Source organism: Megalops cyprinoides, chromosome 10, assembly GCF_013368585.1.
Source record: "Megalops cyprinoides isolate fMegCyp1 chromosome 10, fMegCyp1.pri, whole genome shotgun sequence".
Lineage (NCBI taxonomy): Eukaryota > Metazoa > Chordata > Actinopteri > Elopiformes > Megalopidae > Megalops > Megalops cyprinoides.
Genome location: NC_050592.1, coordinates 19,536,364 through 19,563,775, shown reverse-complemented (window position 1 = coordinate 19,563,775; position 27,412 = coordinate 19,536,364). Strand labels below are relative to the sequence as shown.

Sequence of the window (27,412 nt, the reverse complement as noted above, 5' to 3'; positions counted from 1 at the left end):
TTTCCAGGAACATCTGCACTTCATGGGTGCTACTATTCTCCACTCATTTTGAGGTCTGTTCCCATTTTAAAACCCATATTCCTCAATTTTTGGACAAATTACAAAATATGAATACAAGGAACCTTTTTAAATAACATTAAATTTTTTCCTCTCTGGAAAAAGTCAAAATTATCATTCAATATTTATAACAGAACTGAATCTAAAATAAAGTTGTCAATAAAAGCTTAATGCATATTTAAAAATGAACCCTTGGGAAACTGTTTGTTTACACATACCAAGCCGAAATGGCCTCAATGACCTGTACGGGACTCAATAATAAATGCTTGGAAAGTCCAGTCCAGGATTTCACCATTGTTTGAATTTATCAAACAATTATCTAAGGTGCCTTTAACATGCAGTTCTGGAAAACATGCTGTCAGCTTACCAGGAGATTCGGTGTCTCTGACGTACCCAATCCCTCTACAACATGGGTCTTCATCACACCGTCGTTCACATTCATAAAACCTGCACCAGTGACCAAATACAGCACTTTCATGAAGTATTTTCTATGAGACAAAGGGATTTACACATAATCGTATTTAATATGGGCATCATTTGGATTGTTAGCTACATGGACACAGTAATAAATAAGTGGTGGCCATCTTACCCCTCAGTGATGGGCTTTGACCCTAGACTGACCCGGTTCCGCACTGAATAGGACACCATCTTCTTAAACGGTACACGGCTGTAGAAGCTCTCCACACTTCCTGTGAGGGTGACTGTAAATAACAACAATCAAAAACAACCATGCATACATGTGCGTCCTTTATCTTTGAGTCTTCACACACCCACATGATGCAGTGAACGATCAGCCATTGTGTTATACTAATTTATCACAAACAATTACCTGCTTGGCAGATACCATACACAGGGTGACTTAAACAGCTTACATTTCACATTTTATCCATATACACAGCTGGACATTTACAGAAACAGTTCCTCTTTAGTACTTATCCATGAACTGGCCTTCTGATTACATATTCACTTCCATATCAACTATGACACCCTGCTGCCCTTTGCCCACAGCCATTTCTCATGTCTAGTAGCTGGACAGGTAGAGAGTTACCTTTGCTCACAGTTACCTAGAAAGCTCCCTTTTTTGAAAACACTCTGAGAGTGAACAAGAGCTGTGGCTAATTCTCTGAATCTGGGGATGTATACGTGAGGCTATTCTGTAACGACTCATAATTAGAGCATAACCTGTGGTTATGGGCCTTTTTAACACAGCAGGAGCACATTCTCAACTTGTGCATTGTGTACCATAACAGATCATGCTGCTTTTCACCATCTTCAAAGTGTCCCGGGTGGTCACATCAAAGTCCCCTAATGAATGTATCAAAGAAGTGCCCCTGAAGTGCCCGTGAATTCAGTCTAATTTATTAGACATCACATGTGCTTGCAAAACACCAAAACCTTATGGCAATTTACTCATAATTCCAAGTACAAAATACAAGCACAGTGTATTCTTGGACAATATTTTTAGTTAATTTCACTGGTTGTCAAACTTGCGATTAAATGTTAGCAGAGAATAATATCCAATAATTGCTCAAATTCCTTTATCGAAGATTTGAGGACAAGGGGATATAGCAGACAGATCAAGCGCCTTGCAATCCCTGAACAGACAAACACTGGCAAAGCCAAACATTCAATCATCTGAGAAATTTTCCCACAGCCAACTGAAAGTCTTTAACTGTAAAGAGAAGTACCACATGACCACAGGGTCATGCCAAATATCCCGCGTGGCAGTCTGTCACACATGGAATACCCCGACATACATCATCCTACAGAGTTGTGGGGCAGACCAAAGCAGGGACCTTTGATTTCTTTGAGCCTGTTTCTGTGCTGGCTCAGCTGCTTCCACGTAGCAGCTTTACAGATACGCCGTGAAACCCGTGACTGAAATGATTTTTGGGCCCTGCTATTTTCCTACCATTAATCTCCAGAACAGATGCAGTGCACATGAGTCATAATGTTTATGTGCTTTTGTAGCCGGCTGTTTTAAGAGACCAATAAAAATGTATCGCCTGTGGACCGACAGTAGCTGTTCCAACAGACACACTTCAAGGCTGATGTGATGTCCTGTGAGATGCAAATATCTTCTATAGTATGACATGTAAGACATTTTCACCCTCACATTTTGTCCAAGGTAAAGATGAAATACCTAAGGTAAGCTTTGAGGCAAGCTAACACTTTCCCCTCACTAACAGTTGAAGCATTTTATTCTCTCAGTTTTTATATGAGTTGACAAAGTTAATTACAGTAATCCTCTTTACTACTCTAAGCAAAAGAACCATGAACCAGGCATGATACACATAAAAGATAATCCCATGCCCCTGTTCAGTCTGGATATGGAGATTCACCTTTAACCTTTCACCCCTGGAGAAGAAACCAGGTTTTGGCCCTGTTTGTCATTGGTGTGTATTTAAATGGGATTGAAATGTGCTGCCTCCTTTCATTTAAGTTAAACACAACGATGAAATTGGCCGTTCAGTTTTTTAGTGCTTAGTGAGCGCCTCCTCATTAACGCCTCTGTTTTCAAAAGATTAAATGAAGGATTGATGCATACAAAGAGTCTCAGCTTTTATGAGACTGAAACAGCTGATTAAGGTGAGGTGTAATGTGCATTGCTAACGAGAGGGTGGGGGATGGGACTTGTACTGGCTGGGTGCTGCAGGGTGTTTCCCGCCCGGCCTGATTGCCCAGGGCCTGGTAGGCTCCAGTCTGGAGTGATCCCAGGGTGGCCCTCCATGGCCTCACCTGGTCTCAATCTGGACCATTTTTCTGAGCCGATACACACATCTGGGCAAACCTGACTGCGCTGTCAGCACCACCATTATGTAACAGCCACTGCCTTTCATAGTCCATTCATATCAGTCTGGCACACTGTGAATACATCTACAGTCTGTTTTTTCCTCTAGAAATGTCTGGAAAAACAAAGACAGACAAGCAACCATGACCTGGAAATGCTGATGCATTGAATGGGGCTGCTTTTAATGAATCTATTTCTGGCTGTGTGGACACCTCTGTTTTGTGTTCATATCTTACTTTATCTAACAGAATGGTTTTTTTTTTTTAAAGCCATTGTTTGACTGAATATGTACTCTTTAAGTACACCGTGTCACATGGATTAAAAAAACCTCTATCAATAAATTATCATCTAACACCACTAATATCACTACTTCCAAATCCAAAGATGCTTTATGTCTAAGCAATATGTTTAAAAAAAAATACCAGAACACAGACAGCCAGGAAAGAAAAGTCAAATCTCTCTGCATTAATTATGGAACATTTCATGCTCTTGTTATCTAACAAACTCTGTATCCCATCTCATCAGGGCTCAACTGAATGTGTTTGTTTAATAAAAAAAAGCCTCCTCTGCCAAATCACTACTAGCATATCCTTCATCTGTGGTTTACATGAGATCATTGGTGCCTGTGGTCCATATGGAAAGCATTGTTTGAGTTACGAAGCAGATAGGATCTTTCAAAAAAAGATTTCCATTTCCAACCTACCAGTCAACTATAATACAGCAGTGACTTTCAATCCACCAGTCAAATCCAACACCATCCCACAGCAATAACCTCCTAGAGTCCAATGTGGCAGTCAACACAAACACACCTGTAATCCTGAACAGAAACAAAAGTAGTCTTCAACCTGGTGCTCATTGTAAACATAGATGACATCTGCAATTACAAGTGTCACCTCCAAAATGACATTTGTCTCCACATAACACGCAGGTGGGATTCAACCTTTGGAATGAGCAATGCATTTGGAAAAGAAAGCAACTTCACCTGATTTACTGCATGGGCCAATCACATTCATTCACAAAAATGATAGATGTGAATAAGGAAAGTGAAAAACAAATTACAAATATGTAACCATGTGACACGTAATGGCAAACAACTCTGCAAAGGCAAATCCAGAAGACACATTACACATCAGTGTACAGCACATGCTATTCTCCTGGCTGCCAATAGTTATAAAATGCATAATCAAAACACCACAGACCAAAGCAAAATGGTTGGCTCCACTATGCAGAGAAAATGACCTACTCTGCCTCTGATGTGAAGCAGCGTCTGCAAAAAGCTTCAGAAACTTGGATCTCCAAACTACAAACAGGCCTTTACATTGTCCAAAATAAATGTCTATTTCACAATAATGTCTCACTCTTTTGCTGGCTCCAGCATTCAGTAAAGAACTAATCTGCCCATGCATCTGGGCAGCAAGAAGCAAAGTGCCACAAGACAAATAAAAGACCCAAAAGCATCTTGCTCTGTCCTGCCAGGGCCCCATCACACCAGTTGGCTCCCATTTAGCATTGACTGCTAGCCTCAGACAAATCTGAATTCCACAGAAAAGGCATTAAGTGTGCTGGACACAGTCTAGGAATAATGGCGTTATGGGAATCAGTGGGCTGCACCTTCTACTGTTAATGTTGATTTCTTACATTTTTGGTCACAGTTTAATGGTTCTGTTTTGTATATCCAGTAAAGTGAGGAGATTGATTGCTACATGGTCCTGGTACAGAGTTTAAATTCTCTGTAATGAAGCTAAGCAATCTATAGGCGATAATTGTCACAATTAGCAATAAACCAACAAAACTGAACATTTGTTGTGGTGTCCATGTACTCTAGTGTCCAGTGGCGAATAGAAAATCTCCTAAATGGGCATAATCAAAACCATAAGCAAGCTAGTAAGATAGCAATAAATTAACTTGTGCTAGTCAGAGCTACTATTCATATGAAACCAAAATACCATTATGACCAAGATTTATTTATTTGGCACACATTCATATCCAGAGCTGTTTACAGTACAGGACCGTCATGGCCAGACAAATTAAATGTAATTTACAGGAACAAAAATAAAAAGGGCTACAAAGATCAACCTAAATTGCAATTATGTGCACAGACCCTAAGAATGATCTACAAGAGCAACATTATATCCTGGAATTTATACAGTGCCAAAAATGATCTAAGAGAGAAACACTGTTCTTTACGCTAACAAACTCACAGTGCCTAGAAATGTGTTCAGGGGCTCAAATTCAGTGGGAAGTGTGGCATGAAGACTAAGGGGCTATGAAGTGAGAGGAACCGTTTAGTGTTGGAAATCTTTACCTCAATTACCAAACCACTGTTGGAGAACACTGATGCCTCGACTGCTGCCCAAAAATATGGTGTGGTTATCGAAATAAAACTTTCCAGTAATCATTGGTTACTTCCACACATTTTTTGTTGTTTTGCCAGTTCAACTACCCATAATGCATTCACCTCCAGAAATGTAGTTATCTGTATCGTTGTCTTTCCTCCATTCTGTGTGCTGGCTTCTGTTGTAAAAAAATTCTTGTCTAGTGTATGCAGACACAGATAACTTTTAAAATCTGGGGCAGAGCACATTCAACTAGATATTGAGTCTGGCTTGTCTATTCTGGATTCACTCCATTTCAATGACTTAGGGAGTTCTGTTGTGATGTAAAATACTCAGAGGAGTGATTTCTCAGAAATGGATGAATTTCTTTGAATGTATAACCACAGATGTAACCACACACCCCCCCCCCCCCCCCCCCCCAAATAGACTAAATACCCTGCCAACAAAAACAAGGTGTATACCGTTAAAGACATAGATGGAAGAAAATTCTGAGCGACAACAAAGGTGAATGGTTACACCCAACAGTAACAAAACCGATACCTTCTTCGGACATCCAACATCACTTTACATAGAACCTTTGAATAATTGGTTCTGATGTCAAATGGGACTGGTGAGGATCAAGATTCAACCACAGCACATCAGAGAGCAACTCTGCTCTGTCCCTCAACTCAGAACTTGGTTGGGATTAAATTAGCAGTCTTGCATCATCCGATCAGATCTCCGCCAACCTAACCACTTCCTCTCCACTGTTTTTGGAATGTCAAAAGGTACCAGCTGTCCAAACTTTTGAGCTGCATGCACTTTTGACCAGTTGCTAAGATCAACAAACTCAAAACATACTGACTATGAGGAGCAGCGCAGAACAGGCTTTCATGGAGGGTCATCTATCATTTCTCTCTGGTAAAGTGGCTGGCTGATGTAATGTATATATGTGTGTGTGGGGCTATTTGTGTCTCTCTGTATGTGTGTGTGTTTGCCTGCGCGTGTGTGAGTCAGTACTCACACTTTTTAAAAAATGATTATTCCCTAGGTGTATGAGCTACTGTAGCATCTAACTGTAGGCATTCACTATGGCCCTATGGCCTTGGCAAACTATGCTAGTGAGCTCACCTTTCTTGCTGTAGGCGTTTTGAGGAAGCTGGGGCAGCACCAGACTGCAGGCCTGTCTCAGGGGCTTGTCGTAGGCCCCGCACACACGGGTGTCAGGATACAAGGCGCAGGTGAAGTAGCTGGGGCTGTCATCCTGAATATCAGCAACATGACAGAGCTCCTCTTCCTCACAACCTGAAAGACACAGTGCAGCAAGAAATGGCAATGTGACAGATACATACTCTGGGTTTTTCTATCCATGGGGGGTATTTCATGTACTACCAATTAAAACTACCAATCATAACTTACAGAACTACAGGACAGTATGGCAGAAATGCTAACTTTAAATTAGAACTGGAACCAGAACCAAAAAAAAAACATGAAGCACGGTCAGACATGTTAAGGGCCTATTCATACTGTTAAAATTAAATTTTAATTGAAATATTAATTAAGTACGGCATATTTTAGGAATCACTTATATGTTCAAATTTATTTTTCATTAATTAATGTGGCTCTGACATCACACTGACAGAGGTATACCAATAAAAAAGTGGAAAAGTTATTACATAAAGTTACTGCCTTTAATACATGCTAACTCTGTGTTTATTAAATTTTTTAAACAATAAGTAATACTTGAATAAAATGATTGATTACAAGCTCTAACTGGCTATGTACGGAATACTGTGATGAAATGTGGGGGGAAAGGACAATGTAGGGGAAATTAGACAAGGTTGTGTAAGGTGGAGGTGGACAGAGAAGAGCTCAGGTCCAGCTCTCTTCCTACGTTTCAGACACCACCGCTGGGCCTCCTCCGCAGAGAAGCGGTGCTTGAAAAGCCAGTAGCGCTGGGCTGGGACGTCCTGATTCGAGTCCACACGGATGGCGCTGCTGTCCACTGCGGCAAAGCTGTCTTTCACAGAATCTGAGAGTGATAGAACAAGTTATGAAGAGCCATTAGATATAACAAAGACACATTTAACTGACCTTACACTTCTAACGGCTTTAATGGCTTTGTGGGTGCCTATCCATGTTGGCAGCTTACGGTTTTTTTACATGTTATCCATTTACACTACTGGATATTAACAAAACTACAGCAACTTAGGTTCGGCAGCTTGCTTAAGGGTATAATAGTAGCATAGGGATCAAACATCCATTCATCTTACAGCAAGAAAATGTTGTGTTAAAACTAGATATAGCCCAAAAATATTACGCATCTTAATAATACATTTCACATACAATCTACCTTCGTCATTTCAAAGTAGCTACTGTACAGTATGCATACTATGGTACTGTGCAATGTTCACTACAGAGGAGCCATCAAAGGGAAATAAATAACATTTTGCAACTATGTTTTTGGAGCTCTGGGTGTGGGTGGAGCCTCTCTCTTCAGGTTTACCTGGTAACAGAATGCTCTGATCTTGCTGCGTGGAAACGGTGGCACATGCTGAAGAGGACTTTTGACGAGTGGTCATATCGGAATCTGAAACATGAGCAGTAATGCTATAATCACTTCAGCCCTCCTTATGCTGTATAACAAAAGCCACACAGTGGGTTCCCTCATTCCTGAAACAGATTCTGGGTTTCATGGAGGAATAAGAAGTGTTTATATTGATGTGCTCGCTTGGTACCTCTCCAGAGATAAATGCGCTGGAAGCCAATGATGGTCGCCTGGTAATCAGTTTTGTTTTTGCTTGTTGGCGGTAGGGCCGCATCAGCTAAACAAGAGAAAGAGACAGGAATTCGTTGATGATGAAGATACAGACTCCAACAACAACATGCTGTTCTGTTTTAAAGTTTTTGGGATGGTTATCTTCCATGAATAGCCAAGTAATTCTCAAAAAAAAAAAAAACTCCAGTATGAGGAGAACACGCTGGTATCACTCATATAAAGCTTGAGACTTGCTCTTCTAGGGCATCATTAGTGCAACGTCTGATTGGCCACATGACACTAATGATATTGTATAGGTCAAATGTCAATTCTACTGATAAAGCAAATAAAAATTCATTTCAGAAAAAAATCCTTTCAGGAGAGCAGTTCTGAAATGAATTCTCCAAAGATGAACCTTTGCTAGAATAATTCTGAACTAGTTCTGTATTTTCAAGGTGTGCATAGTTTCTGGATTTTCCAAAAGCCACATCCCCAGTCCGATAGTTTTTGGCTTGGCAGATTTGTCTTTCTCAGCATACATTTCAAATAAACTGAGCATTTCCAAAATTATGAAAGTTTTATTTTACAAAGAACCTGTGACACTTCTGTGAAAATTTTAACATAAGGAAAGCTGTCATGATGAAAATTATAAATCATTTCTGTAGAGACCAGGTATATCCAGCATTCCTGTACTTTCATCTGCCACTACTCATTAAATCACTCCAAACCAAGCACCCCCTAATCTATAAAAGTGCTATATACTAATAGGATGCTGAAGTAGTGCTCATTTAGAAGTCTTGCTTTTAGCAGCTACTTTAACTTGAAACAATGGGCAACAGAGGAGGCCAAAAACACATGTGTGTCACATGCCTCAGCTGGAGAAACAATGTGAGATGCTGACTTAATAAATACTCAGTTCAGGCTTGCTTACTGATGGTGAAGTTCTGGCCGCCAAAGTTGAAGGTGAACTGCTTCCTCTGTTTGTTGTACTGAACCCCCGCTCCGCAGATTCTGCTGGACTCGGACGAGCCAGCGATATCCCAGTCCCTGTCACTGCACAGCAGCACTTCCGGGAAGCTCAGGAGACCACACATGACTGTGCCTGGAACACGCACGCAGGTAGTCGCACACACGTATGCCCAGACATGCATGCACAACCACACACACAGGCATAAGAACATGGACACATGCACACACACGCGCACACAGACCCACAGACACACAGAGAGGCAGACGCAGGCAGGAGGACAGACAAACACAGACAGACAGGCAGACAGACACAGACACACAAACACATGCATACACACAGTTAATTGTGAGATGGGGTCACAATGAGGTAACGGGAATGCACTAACTTGACTAAAAGCAGAGCCTCCCACAACTGGACACACAAAATTCTGAAAAAAATGGAAAAAGGAAGCAGCCTCTATTGCAGGGTTCATATTCCAGAAATGTTCCAGAAAAGTTTGCCAGAGTTATGGTGTGTGTACACACTTGAGATAGCTGTGTTGTACAGGTTCTATCACTGCTTGTATCCAACACTGTACTCCCTAATGCTCTGTAGGCCGCTGACCTCCATTGAGGATGTTTTGGTTGAGGATGAACCCATCACAGCAACCCTCTTGACTGCAGGCGTCCTGGCAGAAACGATGAACGTCCGTCAGGGTGGCCCCTTCGGCCTGGAACACCATGGTGCGGTACACCCCTGAGCTCGCCTTACGGAAGTTCAGTCTCTCAAACGACTTCTGAGACACAGTAGTGAACTCATGACCTTTTGTTAGGGGGAGAAAAAGAGTGAGAGAGAGAGTTCAGAGAGAGACGGATGGAGAGAGGGAGAGAGATTCCTAAGTTTTGGCCAAGACACACAGTCACTTCCGACTGGATTTGGGTGGCCAGTATTTTCCCAGAGCAGCTACTAAAGAAGCCCCCTAACCCCTAAGATTCTGAGCATAAACAACCTCTCTCATTGTAGGTTCTCTCATTCCATCCACATTACAAGAGGAGGGATTTAATCTGCTCTTTGCTCAAGATTTCTCCTATTTTATGTACAAGGTGGTGCACTGCTGTTGTACCCTTGAGCAATGTACTTAACTCAGATAGCTCTAGGCAACATCCAGCTGTGTTAATGGATAATATGTAAATGCAAAAAGCCATGGAGAACCAAGGAAATGGCTGTCTGCTTAGCAAATAAACAATAGTAAATGGAAAAAGTAAACCTATTTTCTCTAAAATTCATACCTTTCTTTCTCAGCACTTGAAGGTCTGCTCTATCACCTCCTTTCACTTTCAGCAGACAACTGAGGGTCTGGAACATATCAACACCAGGATTTCCCAGAAACCCTTTGGCCTGCAAGTAGAAAAACAATGTAATGGGGGGACCATTTTGTGTGTATCTATAGCAGAGCTCAGAGGACGGTAAAGAGAAGAGATCAGTATGTTCCTTCTGCAAGGCACCAGGGTCTGGACTACAAATATTAGCATGCTACATAATACAAAGGGGTATGCTACGTTACATTCATTCAAAAAATAGGATCCAAATATGTTAGATGGTACACAAGGCAAATATATCAATTTCGAACCAGAGGAAAAGTTATATAGTCGTGATGAACATTTTAATCATTGTTTTGAGATATTTCTTTTACTGAATATTTCAACAAAACATTTCTTTTACAATTAAGCGTAAGTATTGTTCTCAGTGTTCTCCAGTATTTGGAGACAGCTACATATGTTAACACCAAATAAAAGCATTATGGGGGAAAACAGCAGCAGGGTTGTGCAGGGGCTTTGCTTACCTTTCCAGAACTCTCGCACTTGATATTAGCTTCGTCTGTGCTGTACACATCGCAATGGGCTCGCCCTCCCTCGGTGAACAGGGCCAGGTGATGGCAGGACTCATTGTTAGCGCAGTCTGGGTGTTACAAAGTACCATTCAGCTCAGAACGTTAAACTTTTGGGGAGCAGTTACCAAGTTTACATGAGGGTGATATATATCTGAGAATTCTCAATATGGACTTGAAATATGTTTTATGGAGAAAATGTTCACATGCCACAGTGTTATGATAAACACAACTATCTCCACTCTCCACCCTCTTGATCCATGTTTAATATCATATCAAAAAGTACATTGCATTTAGTCTTCTGCACTGCAACCCCCCCCTCCCTTTTCTTCCTTTTTCACTCTGACTTTCAAGCAGCCAGTTGAGCATTAAGCCTGCCTCACTTCAGCACCTCCTGGACCCATGCTGAGGCAAGGTGTGTTCAATCCTCCAAAACATTCACCTGCAGCCAAAGACTATTTTACAAACAAGCCCCGCAGGGCACTGCTGGAAAAGTAACGCTGATTGGAGGACTGAAACAGCTCCCACTGGTGGGTTGCCAGGAGGCACTGATGAGGTGAGATGAGGAACCCTGACTTACGTAAGGCCATCCAACCCCAGCAGGACAAAGACAACCATGGCCTGGCTCTGCAGACCCCCTGGTCAGCCTGCTAATCACATTGCCCAAACCTGAACCAGCGCCACCGCGGCTGTAGGGCTCAGTGTGAGTGGACAGCAGGCAACGTTACTGACAGACACTCCACTGTATTGTTCTCCCTGGTCTCCCTGGATTATTGTGTTGGACAAATATGTGAATTAATAAGAAGACCGAATGACTTACCAGAGATGCATTGTCTTAGCTGGTTCTCCAGATCTGCATCTGATGCCTCTGAGTAGAGAAGGACAGCATCCTCAGCCTCCAGGCTCCACTGGGACCTCGGCACAGCCTCGAATTTCTCCAACACTGCAAGAGGAGGAAAACCAAAGTTCTGTTTCACTTCACCTCTTCTGTATGAACGAACATATAGATGCATTGTCATGTGTGATGTAGGTTGAGCAGCTGACCTAAGTGCAGAGCTAAGCCTGTTCAGCAGACTCCCAAGGAAGGAGAGGAGTACTTGAGGTGTCTAATGGGTCTGCAAAACTGAAGCATTCGTGTGGATTTCACATATCACTTGAGGCCAGTTCCTGGACTGGCCAATTCTTACAATGTAATTAATCATGATGTCTCAAACAAGACTCTTCAGAAAGGAATAGAGACACAAGTAAACTGAATTGTATTTACACGATTTACATGCCTGCATCGAAATGTAACCTGGTCATGCTAGCAATGAGACATACTGAGGCATCACTACTGTTATGTTATTTTTAGAGACCCCTGCTGGCTACACACAGAACATCTACAGACTTGTCCAGTCTTTGTCTTGTCACATTTGCCACTTCCTTACCTCTTGGTTGACTACTGCAACTTAACTGTGGCTGACTCAAGGCCTACTGCCTACTGGCATGTATAGTGTACAAATACAAATAAAAATGCAAATGCAGTGCCTTACTTCCTGTTTAAAGCTGCATGAGAGTAAAGGTGACAACAGACATATACGCTTGGGCAAATGGATAACATTAATGCTTAATACAAAGGGACAGAAAGAGCATTTAGGAATTAATTAAGCCTCGGGGTGGTGCTGCTGGATTACAGTCCACCCCGCCGATGCTCAGACATTCCTACCTCCGCACTCAGTATCAGACAGGGGCTGCAGGGATGAGGTCCATGGCAGCCTCTCCCCCTGCGAGCTCACACACTGCCACCTGCTGGTCGAGCTGTCCAGCTGGGCTGCCTGGAACGTGCCGCTCTCTGTGCAGGCCAACCCGCTCTTCTGGCACTCGCTGAGGCCTAAAACACACACACACACACACAGGGTGTCTACACAACACAGAGGCAGGGGTTGATCTCTGCCACATAACCACACACAGAGAGGGAATCCAAAGACATTAATTAGACTAGGTTACCTCATCTATACAACCATATTTGTGGATGACAGCTACTTTGCACAAGAGCGGATTTGTCTTCTCTTCCCTCGTCTTTGATCTCACAACCTTCTGGCTACTGATTCAGTTCTCTGCCGACAGCACCAGCCCGCACTTACACTGTGTGGGTCTGAACGCTCCTGGGAAGGCAGTGGATGTGCCACGGGGACACTTGTCACAGAAGTCCTGTCCTTTCTTGTCCTGGTAGGAGCCACGTGGGCACAGAGAGCAGACCCTGCTGCTGAAGAAGGTCCCTGGGGGACACGCCACTGACACAGTCACAGACAGAGCAGAGGACACAGCGCCATCAGCAGGCAGGGAGGTGACAATGCAATGAGAGAACAAAGTATGCAAAAACAGTCCAAGTTTTTAAGTAAGATGAGTAATTAAAATGAGCTGATACGTTTATACATGATTTTTTACACCAATTTATAGGACTTCCTGTTATCTGTTTTCCTTGCTGTTTTGCCAAAATGACCACTGATTGGTTACTTTAAGCACACCACTGGATGGTCACTTTGAAGTGAACTACCGACTGATAACTGTGATGGTCAGTGTCAATAGGATATTTTGAAGTACTGTAGCAGCTGGACACAAAAAAGCAGATGGCAGAGGCATACCACATCCCATGGTCCCTGAAACACGGTGGTACCCTGGAGAGCAGCCAAAGGTCACAGCTGGAGGGGGCACCATGGGGACGTTGGGTGAGAATATGGCCTGGTAGGGACCGCTTCTGATCAGGTCAATGACGCCCGCCAGTAGACTCCCACCACTGAACGCCATGTCTGAGGGCGGAGATTACTGGGTTAAAATATGAGCAAGGTGGGTGGAGTCAGGGACCCTGGGATCCTTTCAGAACAAACTAGAGACAAGGACGGATTGATTCTATGCTAAGCATTCTGTGCTAAGCAAACTGTAAACATTAACGCCGCATCCTATGATGTGCTAATATGGGCTGACTGGCCAGGCCTGTGTTGTTGCAGTTAACGGAGAGGTGTACACTACAAACATCATGGATGGTCAAAGTGCAGCATAGCATTTTATGTATTAAAAAAGAAATCATGGATATTTTCCTTGCAGAGGGAAATTGGATCAGCCACTTATCTAGGAAAGAGGCTTTTTTGCTCACTTAAAAAGAACGCAATACGCTGTATCTAATATATGAATTTAAAAGCAAATGAGTGGTTTAGACAGTGCTGCAAAAGAACTTCAGCTTCAGAAATACCTTCCTGTTATTATTTAATGACTCAGTGCTTGTGCTGTTTAACAAAACACTGCGGTCAGGTCATGTTTTTGTGGTCTGACCTCAAAATGGAGTCAAGTAGACCATATGATGACAGCAAACCAAGCGTCAAAGAGCGTGACACTAAATGCGAAAGCACGCCCCTTTGCATGTGCTCTGGTGCTTTCCCCTTACCGACATCATGCACGTCTGGCAGAGCCTGGGCAGGGATGTCTGCGAGCCGTGCCTTCCATGTGATCTCGGCCCTCAGCGTCTCATCACTGTCACACTCCAGGGACACAGAAGAATCGTCGCAGACTGACACGGAGCTGGCCTTTCCCGTAGGGGATGTGACCTGAAACCCGAGCTGTCAGTTACACAACTGCCACAACACAAAATGTCACCCGCAGCACACAAAATGTAACTATTATTTAATTGTGGCGAGAGTTGTTGGTGAAAGCTGTAACCCAAATGCACAGACGGATTTACAGACAGCGTTCATGTGTCATGCTGCTGATCGTTCGGTGTGTGTACTGACCGACGCAGGGAGCAGTAAATGGGATGAGCCATCCAGATGAACTAAAGATCTGCACAAAATTTGTATAGGATGACACCCTTGAAGAAACAACCAGGTGTACCTGCAGGCTGCAGAGCCCCTGAGCCCTCAGATCTTGTAGGATAGAGAGCTGCAGTCCAGCACGCTGTGAGTTACAAGGTCTCTGTCCTTCAGACAAGGGCAGCAGAAGCTCAGAGCTAGCCTGGACCTCCTGCAGCACCTGGGGCCCTGTCAGACGAAGAGGCAGAAATAAAAAGTCACAAAGACACAGGAACAGACACAGAGATCAAGATCATAGAGACACAGACACATGACAAAATAATGTGCTTCCAGTGGATCTGAGCCATAGTTTCTGTGCCTCATAGAGTCACCTCACAAACACACAAACTTGGAAGTAGTACTTTTTGACATATATTCAAATTTGACATATATGTCAAAAATGTACAACATTGTCAAATGCTAGTTGCATATTTATAGACAGAATTTTTTGTTCACATGGAATGAGGTGTTGAGGTATGTATCATGTATGAATTAGCAGGGACTTCTGTTTGGGCACAGGTAGAATGACATGACTGCGGAAGGAAAAAAAAGTTTTTTTTCTAATTTATTGTGTCCCAGATATGAAGTTGAGGTTTTGAGTAGTTACTCTGGCAGGCATTAGGAAGGGGTGCATCTGATATCCAGGTTCCAGTTGCCAAGTCGCACAGGAAGTCATTGGCAGGAAGTACGCTCACAAAGCCCTGCTGACACGAGAGCTGGCATTTCTGCCTCTGCTGGCCGTCTTCTGTGATGTCACCACACAGAAGGGCACCGTGGGCAACCACAGGTTCACCGAATGGAAGGGGACAACGAGGACCTGAAAACAAAAAATAAAGCAAACACATGAGTGCTTTATGGAACATAAGTCAAAGCAGAAGTCTGTTTCCTCTTGGGGAGACTTGATTATTTGATCAGAAACTCCTGACCCTAAGAATACAATACTAAACTGTATGTCCTTGACAGTTTTTCATTGGGGATACTTTATCACATTTATATCACATAAAATATGAACTTGTTTATCAATAGATATGCCCCCCCATCCGGACTTAAAATATTATCTTTTTAATATTTTGATTAAATGATAAATTTTGATGAACTATGATTTTCCCTTGAGTGACAGGGGCATTAACCACAGAGATTGTTTGTGTCAGATGCGGGTGACATACTGTCACAGCTAGGGGCCCGGCCTGTGTTTCGGGGGGTTCTGGTCCCAGGAAGCTCCAGCCCACTTTGAGAGACACACCAGCAGTCGCCTTGGTCACACTGCACCGGCGAAAAGCCCTGGCCATCCGCCTGACACTCCGGCTCATAGCCAATCCCTGCCTCCCTCCTGATCACCTGATCCTTCAGCATTTGACACCAGCTGGGGCCTGCAGTATACACATGAGGAATGTGGAGGAGGAGAGGAACATGAAACAAAGATGACAAGTCCAGGGGGATATTTCAAAAAGCATTCATAATCACATAAATTAATATACACATATATACAGTATGTAAAGCTTTATAAATAAATACTATGCTGAGTATAATATTGCCCAAGATCTGCCAATAAAACAAGAGAATAACAATAATAATTGATGCAGGCCAATAAATTTTGTCTTACAATTCACACACACACAGCGCCACTGGGCTAGCGCCAGTTGTCTGTTTCCTTTCTAGTGTTTTTAAAAAGAAAATAAGTGAAGTGTACGCACACTGAAGCTCTCCTGTAGGGCTCTGAGTGGCAGGCTGAATGGGTTTCCCTGTGACAGGACTGACACACCAGCCCATTCCGCTGCCCACACGCTCCCGCTGCAGCACAGAGAACTCTCCACTCTGAAAACACAGGAGCCAGACGCAGTCAAATACAAACCCCATTCCGCAAACACAGGCAACAAACAGTCCAATACAAGCTCTCCACTATGTAAACACAAGCAACCTTTACTTTAACCTGTAAGCACAAGCAACAACCTCCGTCAATGAACATAGATAACTCAGCCCAACACAAACACAGTCAGATATTAACAGCAACATGCTGTTTCCACAAAACCTTAAAACAGGGGCAATGAGTGCAACACAAACTTGGGCTATTACACAGGTAAGAGACAAGAGGGTACCTCTTCACAAATGGGGTTATATGAGGAGAAAGGTTGGTCAGATGGAGTCCAATCAGAAAGCAGAGCCTGAGTGTGAGCCCGCTGACATGGGGTCCCACCTGGAAGAGAACATTCCCATGATGCAACATGTTTCAAAACAAATCTCCTTGAGTAAAAAAAAAAAATCATCTTTCATTACAGCCACGGATATATGAGTCAGGGCAGTTGCCCATCTGATATCAGTTGAATCCACCTTGAAGCTCACTATTCAAATATGAAAAGTACAATTTAGAAAAACACAGAATACCTATAATATCAGCTGTTACAAAGGATGGAAAACCTTAACTGCACAAGACAAATTGCTATTCACAAAACACAGAGGTCTATGAGCATCTCGTGGAGCTACTATAACACATACATTGGCTTTAAGATTATATATTCCATCAACAATTACCTCTGAGGTGTAATGTAATTTATCTTCCCAACAAAACTTCCAAGGCAGGAACACATAATTGAAATGCAACTTAAATTTCAGGAATAATCATGATTTTTCGTAAAATATGTAATTTCTCTCAATTCAGGCCAGCTGTAGTTGAGGCTGTCAGCCGATCTACCAAACTGTCAATCTTTACAGTTCAGTATGGAAGCCTAACATCCCTGGAGAGACAACACGCTCTGCATTCAACAATGAACTGAAATTAAATCAGCCAGTCTACAAATTTATACATACTGTAATATAATTTCAATTGGATATCAGTCAGAGTGGACACAAATGAAAACACTGAATATATTTAAATCCAACCCATACCACCTCAGTGTTGTTGCTGTGGTGAATACTTGGTGTAACATTCATTAGCAAAGAGAGATTGGAATATCTTACACTGGGGCAGCTCCATGGAGCGACTGGCCAGGGATTCAGGGATATACTGGCCCTTTCCATCAACACACCAGCAATGACCTGTCATTAACACACAAAGCAGATGGTCATATGTCAGATCCCATCCCTTCAATAATGTCAAACACACTGAAGTATAAAACACAAAATGACACAAATATATATTCTGACACATGTACAGATCACTCACTCATGAATGTATGTACTCTCACATGAACACAATCCAAAATTGCACAAATAATGTTGTGTATTATGCTGTGAAATTACATATTTTTAAAATAGATTTAAATTTTTCCATATATCAAAATGTAATACCTTACCTTATATGTATACACACAACATTTACATATACATAGCATAAAGCCACCTTACTCTATTTCACAAAAGTCATGAAATCTGGGGGAGAAAATCCTACGCAAAAGATGGTAATTTCCCTCCAGAGTAAGTTCCATCAACCATGAGTGAGGAGACTGTGTGAAAGCTGTGTGCACCGGGCGGCATTCTCACCTGTGCTGGGATAGCACTGAGTGGGCAGCCACTGACCGTCAGCGTCACACTGTGGCATGTAGGGCTTGTACCCCAGGAGCACTGACTCCCTGGTTCTCTCAGACACACCGAGGCGGCTCTGCCAGTAGAACTGAAGCGCTGCAGAGGACACAAGGCATTCCTCAACACTCTGGTCAGCATTGTGGAATTATTCAACATTATGTTACTACTACTAGTGGCAGTACTAATAGTAGTATTACAATCATATTGACAGTCAGATATGTCCAGATATGTTCAATGAAGTATGATCTGTATTTGACATGTGTTACGAGTTGCATGCTGTAAATTATTTGTGGAAAAAGCAATGCATTGATACTGCAGGATGTGCATTTGGTGTAATTAAATTATAAAATTAAATTATAATATTTTTCTTTCAATGCATTTTTGCTAATTGCTGCCACTCAAATAAACCAGTCATGTTGATGAGTGTTTTCAGTTAACACATACAAAAAAACCTGTGGATCCCCCAGAACTAGGACTAAGAAATATTGTTTTACAGTTGAGGTACATAAACATTACATTGGTTGGAGAGACCAGGGCATTACAAGTAATTTCTAGAAACTGCACTATAATGAGGTACAGAGCTGCAAGGATGCTGAGCCAATCACATAGCACAATAGAGAGAAGCGTACTGGAGTGGGCGGCGAGGCGGAGGGTGGAGTCAGAGCGACTCAAAAGAGTCTCGGAGATCAGGGACTCCATTGGAGGGTCACGCAGGAGCTCCTGGGGAGTGAGACTGAGGCCCTCGGCCAGCAGGAAGCCGTAGCCCAGTGGCAAGTGGGAGCTGTTGGAGACAGAGATGATCGCTTCTGCATCCTGGAGGAACTGGGAGACGCGGCGGCCCGCAAGAGAACACGAACCAGGGCCTGAGGGACGGACAGTGGCAAGATGCAGCATTAAGCACTGAATGCACATACACATACACAGACAGACTGACAGATGTACAGATGTAAATGGAGTCACACTCAGACTGTTCGTTTTGGGGAAAAAACACCCAGCAGAGAATGGAACAGATGCAATATCAGCTTGCCACTCACATTTTGGGATCTGGCTGACCGCAGCCTTGGTGTCTGCAATCATGTCTCCTCGTTCGCTCACACACCAGCACTGACGGAGGTCAAAGTGTTCCAGCGGGATGCTGAAGTCAGAAGGCTGCCCGGGGTACCGTGTCAGACTCCCCTGCAGCAGCTGCCACAGGGCAAGGGGGTTCAGGAACACCGTAGGCCCAAAAACAGCATCTCCGTCACCTGCTAAGACCTCAGCAGGGATGCTGTCGAACGTCTCGTACCCGGACAGAGCGGGGAAGACCCTCTGATGCCCCACGTCGAAAAGACCCTTCACAAACCCTCGGAAGGACGCCATGGCCTCCATGTTTCCCTTGTAGTCCTTGAGGATGGCGATGAGCTCAGACACGGGCAGCTCCTGCCCTGCGTTGTTGAGCCGGACCCACTCCTGGTAGAACTGGAAGGCCTGCTCTGGCGGCCCGTCGCACTGTACACGGCGCCAGCCCCCGTCCGGGTCACACTGGGGGATGTAAACGTCAGAAATCCGGGACACTACGTCTGGGCTCGACAGCACTGACTGGACCACACTCAAGAACTGCCTGGCCGCTGTGGTCTGGCAATCGGTCGGACCTGAAAACAAGGAGATAAGCACAATTGGTGTGGAATAGCGGTCAGGGAACCTGACTCATGCTAACAGAGGGTTGTAGGTTCACTTCTGGTAGGAGACTTCTGCTGTGCTCATTAACCTGATGCCTCCCTCAGAATGTACAAACATGAAGTTTCCCCGGGCCCTGGTATCTGCTCCGCAAATAAATAATAAGGACTTTGCCATCAATGGAAAGTTCTACATACATGGAATACACTCAAGAAAAAAATTATACTCAATAATACATAGAGTATATCTATCATTTGATGATGTGTGATATATGAGACTCACAACGCAGAGGCTGTCCCATGGCGGCTGCTTCCTGCTTCCTTCCCTCCCGGTCCATGCAGAAGCAGTTCTTCCCTGAGCACTGAAGGGGGGCAAAGCTCCCGTCCTCTTCACACTTGGGGATGAAGACCTCCGACCCTGCCGAGCGGCTCGCCCTTACCTTCACAGCCATCTCCCTGTCCTTGTCACACTGTGACGGACACCTGGGTCTCCGCCCCTTGGAGCGCGATCCTGGGACCTCCAGCCCGCGGGAGTCCACGCACCAGCACTCCGATCCCTGACACTGGACCTGCTGGTACTGCCCGGTCTCGGTGCACCGGGGGACGTACAGAGCTGAGGGGTCTCTCTTGCATGCTTCAGGCCGGGAGCTTTGGAAAGCGGCCCGGAACACACTGCCCAGGTCTGCGCTGTCCTCTGCCTTCGACAGGGAGATGATGTCTCTAAGGGTGATGAAGAACTGCTCGCTCTCCAGGGTCATCGCCACCAGCTTCACCAAATCGCTGTTCTTCTTGAGGTTCACAGACCGACTGAAGGAATCTGAGATCTCCCGGTCCAGGTCTACTGAGCTGAGCCCAGAGCTGCTCTCAGGAGAGAAGAACTGGGCCAGCTTGACGAAGTCTCCGCTGACCTGTGCCAGCCCCACCTGGTCAAAGGCTTTTCCGAAGCTGAATGTTCCTCTGGGCCCAACGGCAGAGGTGAAGTTGAAACTCCCAGCGTTCTTCAGAAACTTTCCTCCAAAAAGATTCTCCTGCAGCCTCTTCGGGTTGGTGGTCAGGGAAAGGGCTTTGAGGGCCATGGCTCCTGAGGGAAACATTCCTTGAATAACCTCAGCCAGGACCTCAACTAGGTCGGACCGTTCCGCCTCGGACACGGACCGGAGCAAACCGGACTTTGCAAACAGCTCCTGTGCTTCTGGGCTGCAGGGGCTGAGGGACGCCACATCCATTACTGAGAGCACACTCTGTGAGCTAAAGGGGGCAGTCGGGCCAGAAAAGAGCTGGGATAGCGCCTGTCGTCTCTCTGAGGGACAGTCTTTCACTCCACTGCCTGCACCAGCAAAATGGAAAAAAAAACAAAACAAATGATGCAGTTTTACCAGAAAAGATTTTTGTTAGTATCTCTCTATACATAAAAGACGTCTTTGGCTTTTTCTTGTATGCAAATATTATGGATTTCTTATGTGCCGATTAACAATTTACACTTTCCATGCCTTTCTGGCCTTTTGACATAAATAGTGAGGTAAGGGGGAAAGGGAGGGAGGGAGGGAGGGAGGAAGAGGGACAAGATGAACAAAATCAACCTCAAGCTCATTCAAATGTCAGTTAGCTTTTCAAAACTGAGTGATGTGAGCCAAAGTCCAGAGGGCTGAATTCTGACCGAGTCGTGACACACTCACTGCAGTCTGGTTTTCCACCATGGCGTCGTGTCCCAAAGATCTCTCTGCCATCTGCGTCGACACACCAGCACTGGCCTCCAGCCTGGCATTGCACAGACGCATAGCCCCCGTCTGCATCGCAGGAGGGCACGAAGACGTTCCCCGCCTGGGAGCTCGACGACTGCTCGCTCTCACACTTAGTGGGACCTCCACAAAAAGAGAAACACGGACACAGATAACATTTTCTATACATTCAGTATCCGGCCACAAATTCATTACTAAGGAAAAACTTAAATGGAGTTGTCTATGCACTTCTCCTCTGAGTATTTTATTATAGTATATTTTAACATTATCATCCAGTAGGGCTTCTTCTGAGTTTTTTGCTCCCTCATCATTCAGGTCCTTCCATTAGCAAGTCATCTTTTTTATCTAATTTTTTTGTTATAATTTCTTTTCTTTATTATATTTTTTTTTTCTTTTCTGTAACGCACTTTGTAGCAGCTTCTTTGTAAAGGTGCTATATTGAGTAAAGTTTGCTGTTATGGATGACTGATTTATCAGTTGGTTCACTTTGGCTTGCGCTGTGAACAGCCATGTTTGTTGCACCTATGTGAAGAGCACAGCAGCGCACACTTACATCGGAACCTGCCGCCCATGGCCAGGCGGATTCCCAGAAATCTCCTCTGCAGGATGCGGTACATGTTAGACTGAGAGAAGGAGCGTGCAGAGTCCAGTCCAGAGAAAGCTGTATCATACACCTCATCCAGCAGCAGCTCCACACCTGAAGGGAGAACAGAGTCACCCATTATCTACCTACCAATTATGTTTTATCATATGATTCTTTTATCATGTGTCGTAAGAGCCATACATTTATTTTAAGCTCTCTTGAAAGAGAAGTCACAAGGTATTTGAGAGTCAACCCCTGGGGAAAATATTTCATTGGACATACCTACCCAAGCACACACTGAGTCCATGGAACAAATTTATATGCTCAGCACATCCCCCTAACCAACAGCCTTCCCTAGGTTTTACATACTCCAAAGGTTAAACCCTAGAGCAATCCTAGGTTCCTTTTAAAGGACCATGGAGAAAATGTGAAAAACCTTGGCTGGTGTGACAGGTATGGTGTTTAAGTGCCAATGCCCCCCGTCACCCTCTGTAGTCCTGCACCTACAGACTCCTCACTGCGAGTGCTCACCTGTACTGGCCAGCTCTCTGCACCTGTGAGTGCTCACCTGTACTGACCAGCTCTCTGCACCTGTGAGTGCTCACCTGTACTGGCCAGCTCTCTGCACCTGTGAGTGCTCACCTGTACTGACCAGCTCTCTGCACCTGTGAGTGCTCACCTGTACTGGCCAGCTCTCTGCACCTGTCAGTGCTCACCTGTACTGGCCAGCTCTCTGCCCCTGCTGTCAGCACAGAAGCAGTAACTGGACACCTCTGGGAACGTTCTCCTGAAGCTGCTGAATGTCTCAAACGCCCCTGGCAACCTGAAAGAAAAATATCTGAGTTCATTCCTGCAATCGCCTCATTCCTACAGACAGTTGAAGGTGTGTTTCGGTTCACAGCCTTTGGCGTGGCTGCTCAATCCAGCTGACCGCAGGTTTCCAGCACTCTAACTCTCAGAACTGGGGAGGGAAGCTAAATCTCATTCAAGGTAATCATCAGCAATCAGTATGATATTAATATATTTTAATATTCCTGGCAGGCATACTGGCAAGCAAACTTGCCCACAAGCAAGTCACCTGTGGGTAGTTATGCATAAATGTTCCATTTACTTTACCAGTCAAAATTTTGGACACACTTTCCTTTCTATATTTTTATCATTTTCCACATTTTAGAATAATAGTAAAGCCATCAAAACGATGAAATAACACAAATGGAATTATGCAGTAAACAAAAAAGTGTTATAAACAAATCAAAACTACTTTATATTTTAGATTCTTAAAAATAGCCAAGAAATATGTTTTAAAATGTAAAAAAAATTTGAAAGAATGCATGCATGCATAGGCAACAACTTACAATTTATATTTGTCCAAGTAACAAATTTCAAGCACTGAAGCAAGTCTTTAGATCAAAATGTCTTTGAATGCATGTTTCCCATTATCTTAACCAGGTATGTCCAAACTTTTGACTGGTACTGTATGTTGAATGCAACTGTCCACAATGTCAAGGAAACATATGTCCCAACCCATTTACAAATCATGTGGCAGGGAGAAGAAAGAAAGTATATTAGGGCACAGTGCTGGATAGATATTGTGGAGGTCATTTGACAATTTAAATTAAGTTTTAAAATCTTTGAATGACCTGGACAGTTTATCCTATTCTCTGTACCAGCAATTTAAATAAGAGAATCTGCACAGCACATAATCCACACAGCAGGCAGCTACGGCAGATGACCAGCTGAGCCTTGACCTTGACCTACACCACCTTCACCCACTTCTCATCTTACACTGTGCTGCCCTCAAGTGACAGGAAAATATAAATGTTTTTCAGTTTCGCTGTTGATCAACCATATTTTTTGTACTGGCATTTTTATGTTCACTTTTCCGCTGTAAGATCACAGGAGTGGTTATACGTGGGCCTCCTGGAGATATGAGCTTTATGAGGCACAAACAGAATGAACGCCTCACAAGGCCTCATAAACAGTGACATTTAGCTCAGTCTCACCTGTTGAAGGTGTGAAGCAGGTCCACAACCATCATGTCTGTGGTGTTGACAAACTTGCACTGCACAGGCAAGAAGCTTCCATCGGCCGAGCACTGAGGGGGGGAGCTCTCCCCAACACCGTGGAGGAGACGGCGCTCTCTGATCTCACAGCTGCCTGGACCTGAGGCCAAAGGTCATACACAACCTCTTACAACCATGCTTCACCTTTGTGTTCTCATAAGCTTGACAAGGCCAATATCAAACTGATCCTGATTGGCAGCTACCAAACTGCAGACCAATCAGCATAGAGCTACAACCCATGTGACATGCAGCTAGAGGGGCTCACAGCGAGAGGGCTCTCCGTTCTGGCGTGTTCCGTAGATCTCCATGCCTTCCTGGTCCACACACCAGCACTGGCTTCGGGCACGGTCGCACTGAATGGGCTGGTACTCCCCTGAGTCTGAGCACACGGGCACCACAGTGGCATCTCCACCAAGCAGGACCCGCTGCCTATGTAGCTGGCATGTGGTCAGACCTGCGGGTACAGCCCACACTCACTCACCTATTTATTCATACATGCTATTTCCCCTTATGACTCAGATTCATTGGCTTGTGAATGATCTCATCTTTTGCAATTAAATTGCTTGTGCATTGTTTTTCAATTTCTAACATGTTTTTGGAGGATTCACATGTATTTTTTTTCCTGGATAGTGATATTTTACTTTATTTATCATCTCCATGAGTAAGTCTATATAATAAGTAACAACAATAATAACAGCAATAATAATAACCACTTTCACCATATCATTATCATCATCAAAAAGTTAGAAAGTTCAGCAGAGATAGAAATGAAGACAATGAGTAACACTTACAGTGCACAGCCGATCCATTCTGTCGGCTGCCTGGAATCTCAGCTCCTTCGTTATCCACACACCAGCATTCAGTTCCCCCATTCACACACTGCACATGTCTGGAGGGAAAGGGAGAGAAGTGAGAACAGTGTGTTACCATAGCATTGCTCAGTGACAGGCTCACTGGCATCCACACAAAACTCCATCTGACTGCTCTCCAGAGCGCCCCGCCGTGTGCCGATCCTCTGTGTGTTTTGGTGTTGTTGTTGGAGCGAAGCACAGGCTTCAGCCACGCCAGCGTGATTAAGACCACAGGTCACAGTGTGAGATCACACGCTGCTTTTCCTCCCGCTGCTGCTAAAATCTTCTGCTTACCACTGAGAAAGCCATGACAGGCCTGCGGCAAATTTTGCCTCAAAACAACAGGGCTCCATAGAATTCCTGCACTTTTCAATAATGGTTGCCCTCTCATCGCTAGTGAATATCCATAAGCACCTGCATTCACCAGAGCCACTCATTCGGTGAAGGCACAGAACGAAGTCCAAAACTTGTAACTGAAGCAGTATGTCTAGTCAAACAGTCAGTGTTCTTACTCATTATATTGTTCATCAGTTGTAACTCATTGCTACATTCATGAGTCTTTGATAAGCGCCACGTGCAAATGCTGTGAGACTGAGAGTAGAAATGAACTCACTCTAACAACTCAAATGCTTTAAATACAGAGTGAAGCTGTGAGCTTGGATAACAAATCCCTGTAAAGCAGAGGATGTCAAACACATTTCCTACAGGGATGGTGTGAATGCTGCGATTTCTTCCAAACATTTGCCACATCTTAATTGCTCCAATTGCTATCGCTAATGAGCTGTACAAATGTACAATGATGCGCTTCGAAGAAATCACTGCAGTAAAATATTAAAGCACAGGGAATACTGTGGGTGCAATCTTCAGTCGTAAAGCATCGCTTCATCTTGAAATAACTGCAAACTCAGCAAATGATGGTGCTCATTAAAAATTTAGGAGAGGCTGAAGTCAAAACCTATAGACTGCTGCCCTCCAGGAACGGAGCACGTTTGTGAGTGGGATAGGGTAGGTTGCAGATTGGAGGAGAGTGGGATAGGGTGGGGCTGGAGGTTGGAGGAGAAGATCCTGTACCTGAACCTGCCATCCTCAGAGCACTGGGGAATGTGTTCCCTCCGCTGCGCAGACCCTTCCACCCTCAACAACTCACAGCGGCTCAGAGTCTCTGACTCCAGCTGGTACTCTGAAACACAGAAGGGCACCATAACTTCATCTGTACAGCACAAAGGTTAGGATGTGGGAATTGAACCAGGTTGCAGGTTTGGTCCCGGGAAGAGACACAGCAACAGCACCCCTGAGTAACGTATCTGTACTTAACCTCAACAGCTTCTGGAAAAGCAGGATACAAGCTATGCAAGTTTCAGTGCAAAAGATGTGTTTGCTAGTGAGGAAAGAAACGATTTTATAAGTGTATTCAAATTTATTACAAAGGAACACAGACATATTCTGTAGATAAGTGTGCTCTTTAAGAGAAAATAAAACCCAAGAAAGTATTTGACTGGATATGCCAGGAATTTAGAAATCAGCCTCATGAAGGCCATTGTTCTAGTGTCTGGTTGGTATGCTGACTTAAGTCCTTCCCTGGTGCCATTTTTCAACTTTTCAGAGGGATAAAAAACAAATTAATTCCAGGCTCCAATCTTATTTTATCAAGTTAAAACAAACCCCTGTCCTTTAAGTTGAAGTCCATCACTGGTAAGGCAAGCGAGCTGGCATTACACACAGAAAACAGAATTACCTGAGATCTTGCCCTCCGACAGGAGAAGACAGCACAGGAGAACGGAGGAAAAACGAATGATTCCCATCCTTGTCTTTTCCAGCTCCTATCCAGACACGGGAGCTTGCCCTCGGTGGGGAGGCAGGGGGCTTTAAATACCTTCCTCCGAATCTGCACTGTCACCCTCTCCTGTGGTCACTGCACACACAAGCCGGCCTGACGCACCCTCGCCCCTACCTCCCCAAACACCACTCACCCAGGCCTGACCGCGACAAAGACTCCCGTGAGCATGACAACACACGAAACACACACACTTGCTTGAAAGGATCATTTTAGCCTCTTAGTAAAATATCAAGAGCTCTTCTCCTGTCTTGCTACTTGAGAATGAGTGTGCTGCTTACTTGTTTAGAAGTCTCTAATGTATGGGAGAACACTTCAGAGCTCCTCAAGACCCAAAGTCTTGATGACACAGCACAACTCTGCAAAACATGACCTACAGCTCCACACATATACCTAAAGGAACTGATAATTCAAAATGAACAGCATAGTGACATAACGTGAATTCTTAATTGGGATTTTTCTCATTACATTCATTTTACCTTCTTTTCATACATATTGTTTATTATGGTAAATTCCAGCAGTTCTAAACTGTTGGATACAATAGAAAATATATTTTGTCTAACTGATCTAAAAGGTATTACAACATGAT

The 27,412-nt window shown here is 44.1% G+C and overlaps 1 protein-coding gene across 1 annotated transcript in view; it reads right to left on the bottom strand.

Moving 5' to 3' along the window:
* The window catches only part of tg (thyroglobulin), a 52,838-nt gene that overhangs the window by 22,933 nt on the left and 2,493 nt on the right, over positions 1-27,412 (bottom strand). The window contains exons 2-34 of the mRNA XM_036538008.1: positions 26,725-26,792; positions 26,061-26,169; positions 24,930-25,027; positions 24,404-24,592; positions 24,079-24,238; positions 22,792-22,898; positions 22,046-22,189; positions 21,430-21,615; positions 20,037-21,080; positions 19,133-19,729; positions 18,728-18,961; positions 18,057-18,194; positions 17,535-17,612; positions 16,676-16,773; positions 16,274-16,394; positions 15,746-15,949; positions 15,187-15,396; positions 14,623-14,768; positions 14,180-14,339; positions 13,383-13,547; positions 12,882-13,031; positions 12,464-12,628; positions 11,579-11,701; positions 10,714-10,829; positions 10,160-10,268; positions 9,495-9,692; positions 8,853-9,023; positions 7,902-7,988; positions 7,670-7,753; positions 7,058-7,195; positions 6,295-6,468; positions 647-758; positions 425-504 (exon numbers count right to left, since the gene is read on the bottom strand). Coding sequence (XP_036393901.1) covers positions 425-504; positions 647-758; positions 6,295-6,468; positions 7,058-7,195; positions 7,670-7,753; positions 7,902-7,988; positions 8,853-9,023; positions 9,495-9,692; positions 10,160-10,268; positions 10,714-10,829; positions 11,579-11,701; positions 12,464-12,628; positions 12,882-13,031; positions 13,383-13,547; positions 14,180-14,339; positions 14,623-14,768; positions 15,187-15,396; positions 15,746-15,949; positions 16,274-16,394; positions 16,676-16,773; positions 17,535-17,612; positions 18,057-18,194; positions 18,728-18,961; positions 19,133-19,729; positions 20,037-21,080; positions 21,430-21,615; positions 22,046-22,189; positions 22,792-22,898; positions 24,079-24,238; positions 24,404-24,592; positions 24,930-25,027; positions 26,061-26,169; positions 26,725-26,792 — 5,963 coding nt within the window. The remainder of the gene's footprint in view (positions 1-424; positions 505-646; positions 759-6,294; positions 6,469-7,057; positions 7,196-7,669; positions 7,754-7,901; positions 7,989-8,852; positions 9,024-9,494; positions 9,693-10,159; positions 10,269-10,713; positions 10,830-11,578; positions 11,702-12,463; positions 12,629-12,881; positions 13,032-13,382; positions 13,548-14,179; positions 14,340-14,622; positions 14,769-15,186; positions 15,397-15,745; positions 15,950-16,273; positions 16,395-16,675; positions 16,774-17,534; positions 17,613-18,056; positions 18,195-18,727; positions 18,962-19,132; positions 19,730-20,036; positions 21,081-21,429; positions 21,616-22,045; positions 22,190-22,791; positions 22,899-24,078; positions 24,239-24,403; positions 24,593-24,929; positions 25,028-26,060; positions 26,170-26,724; positions 26,793-27,412) is intronic.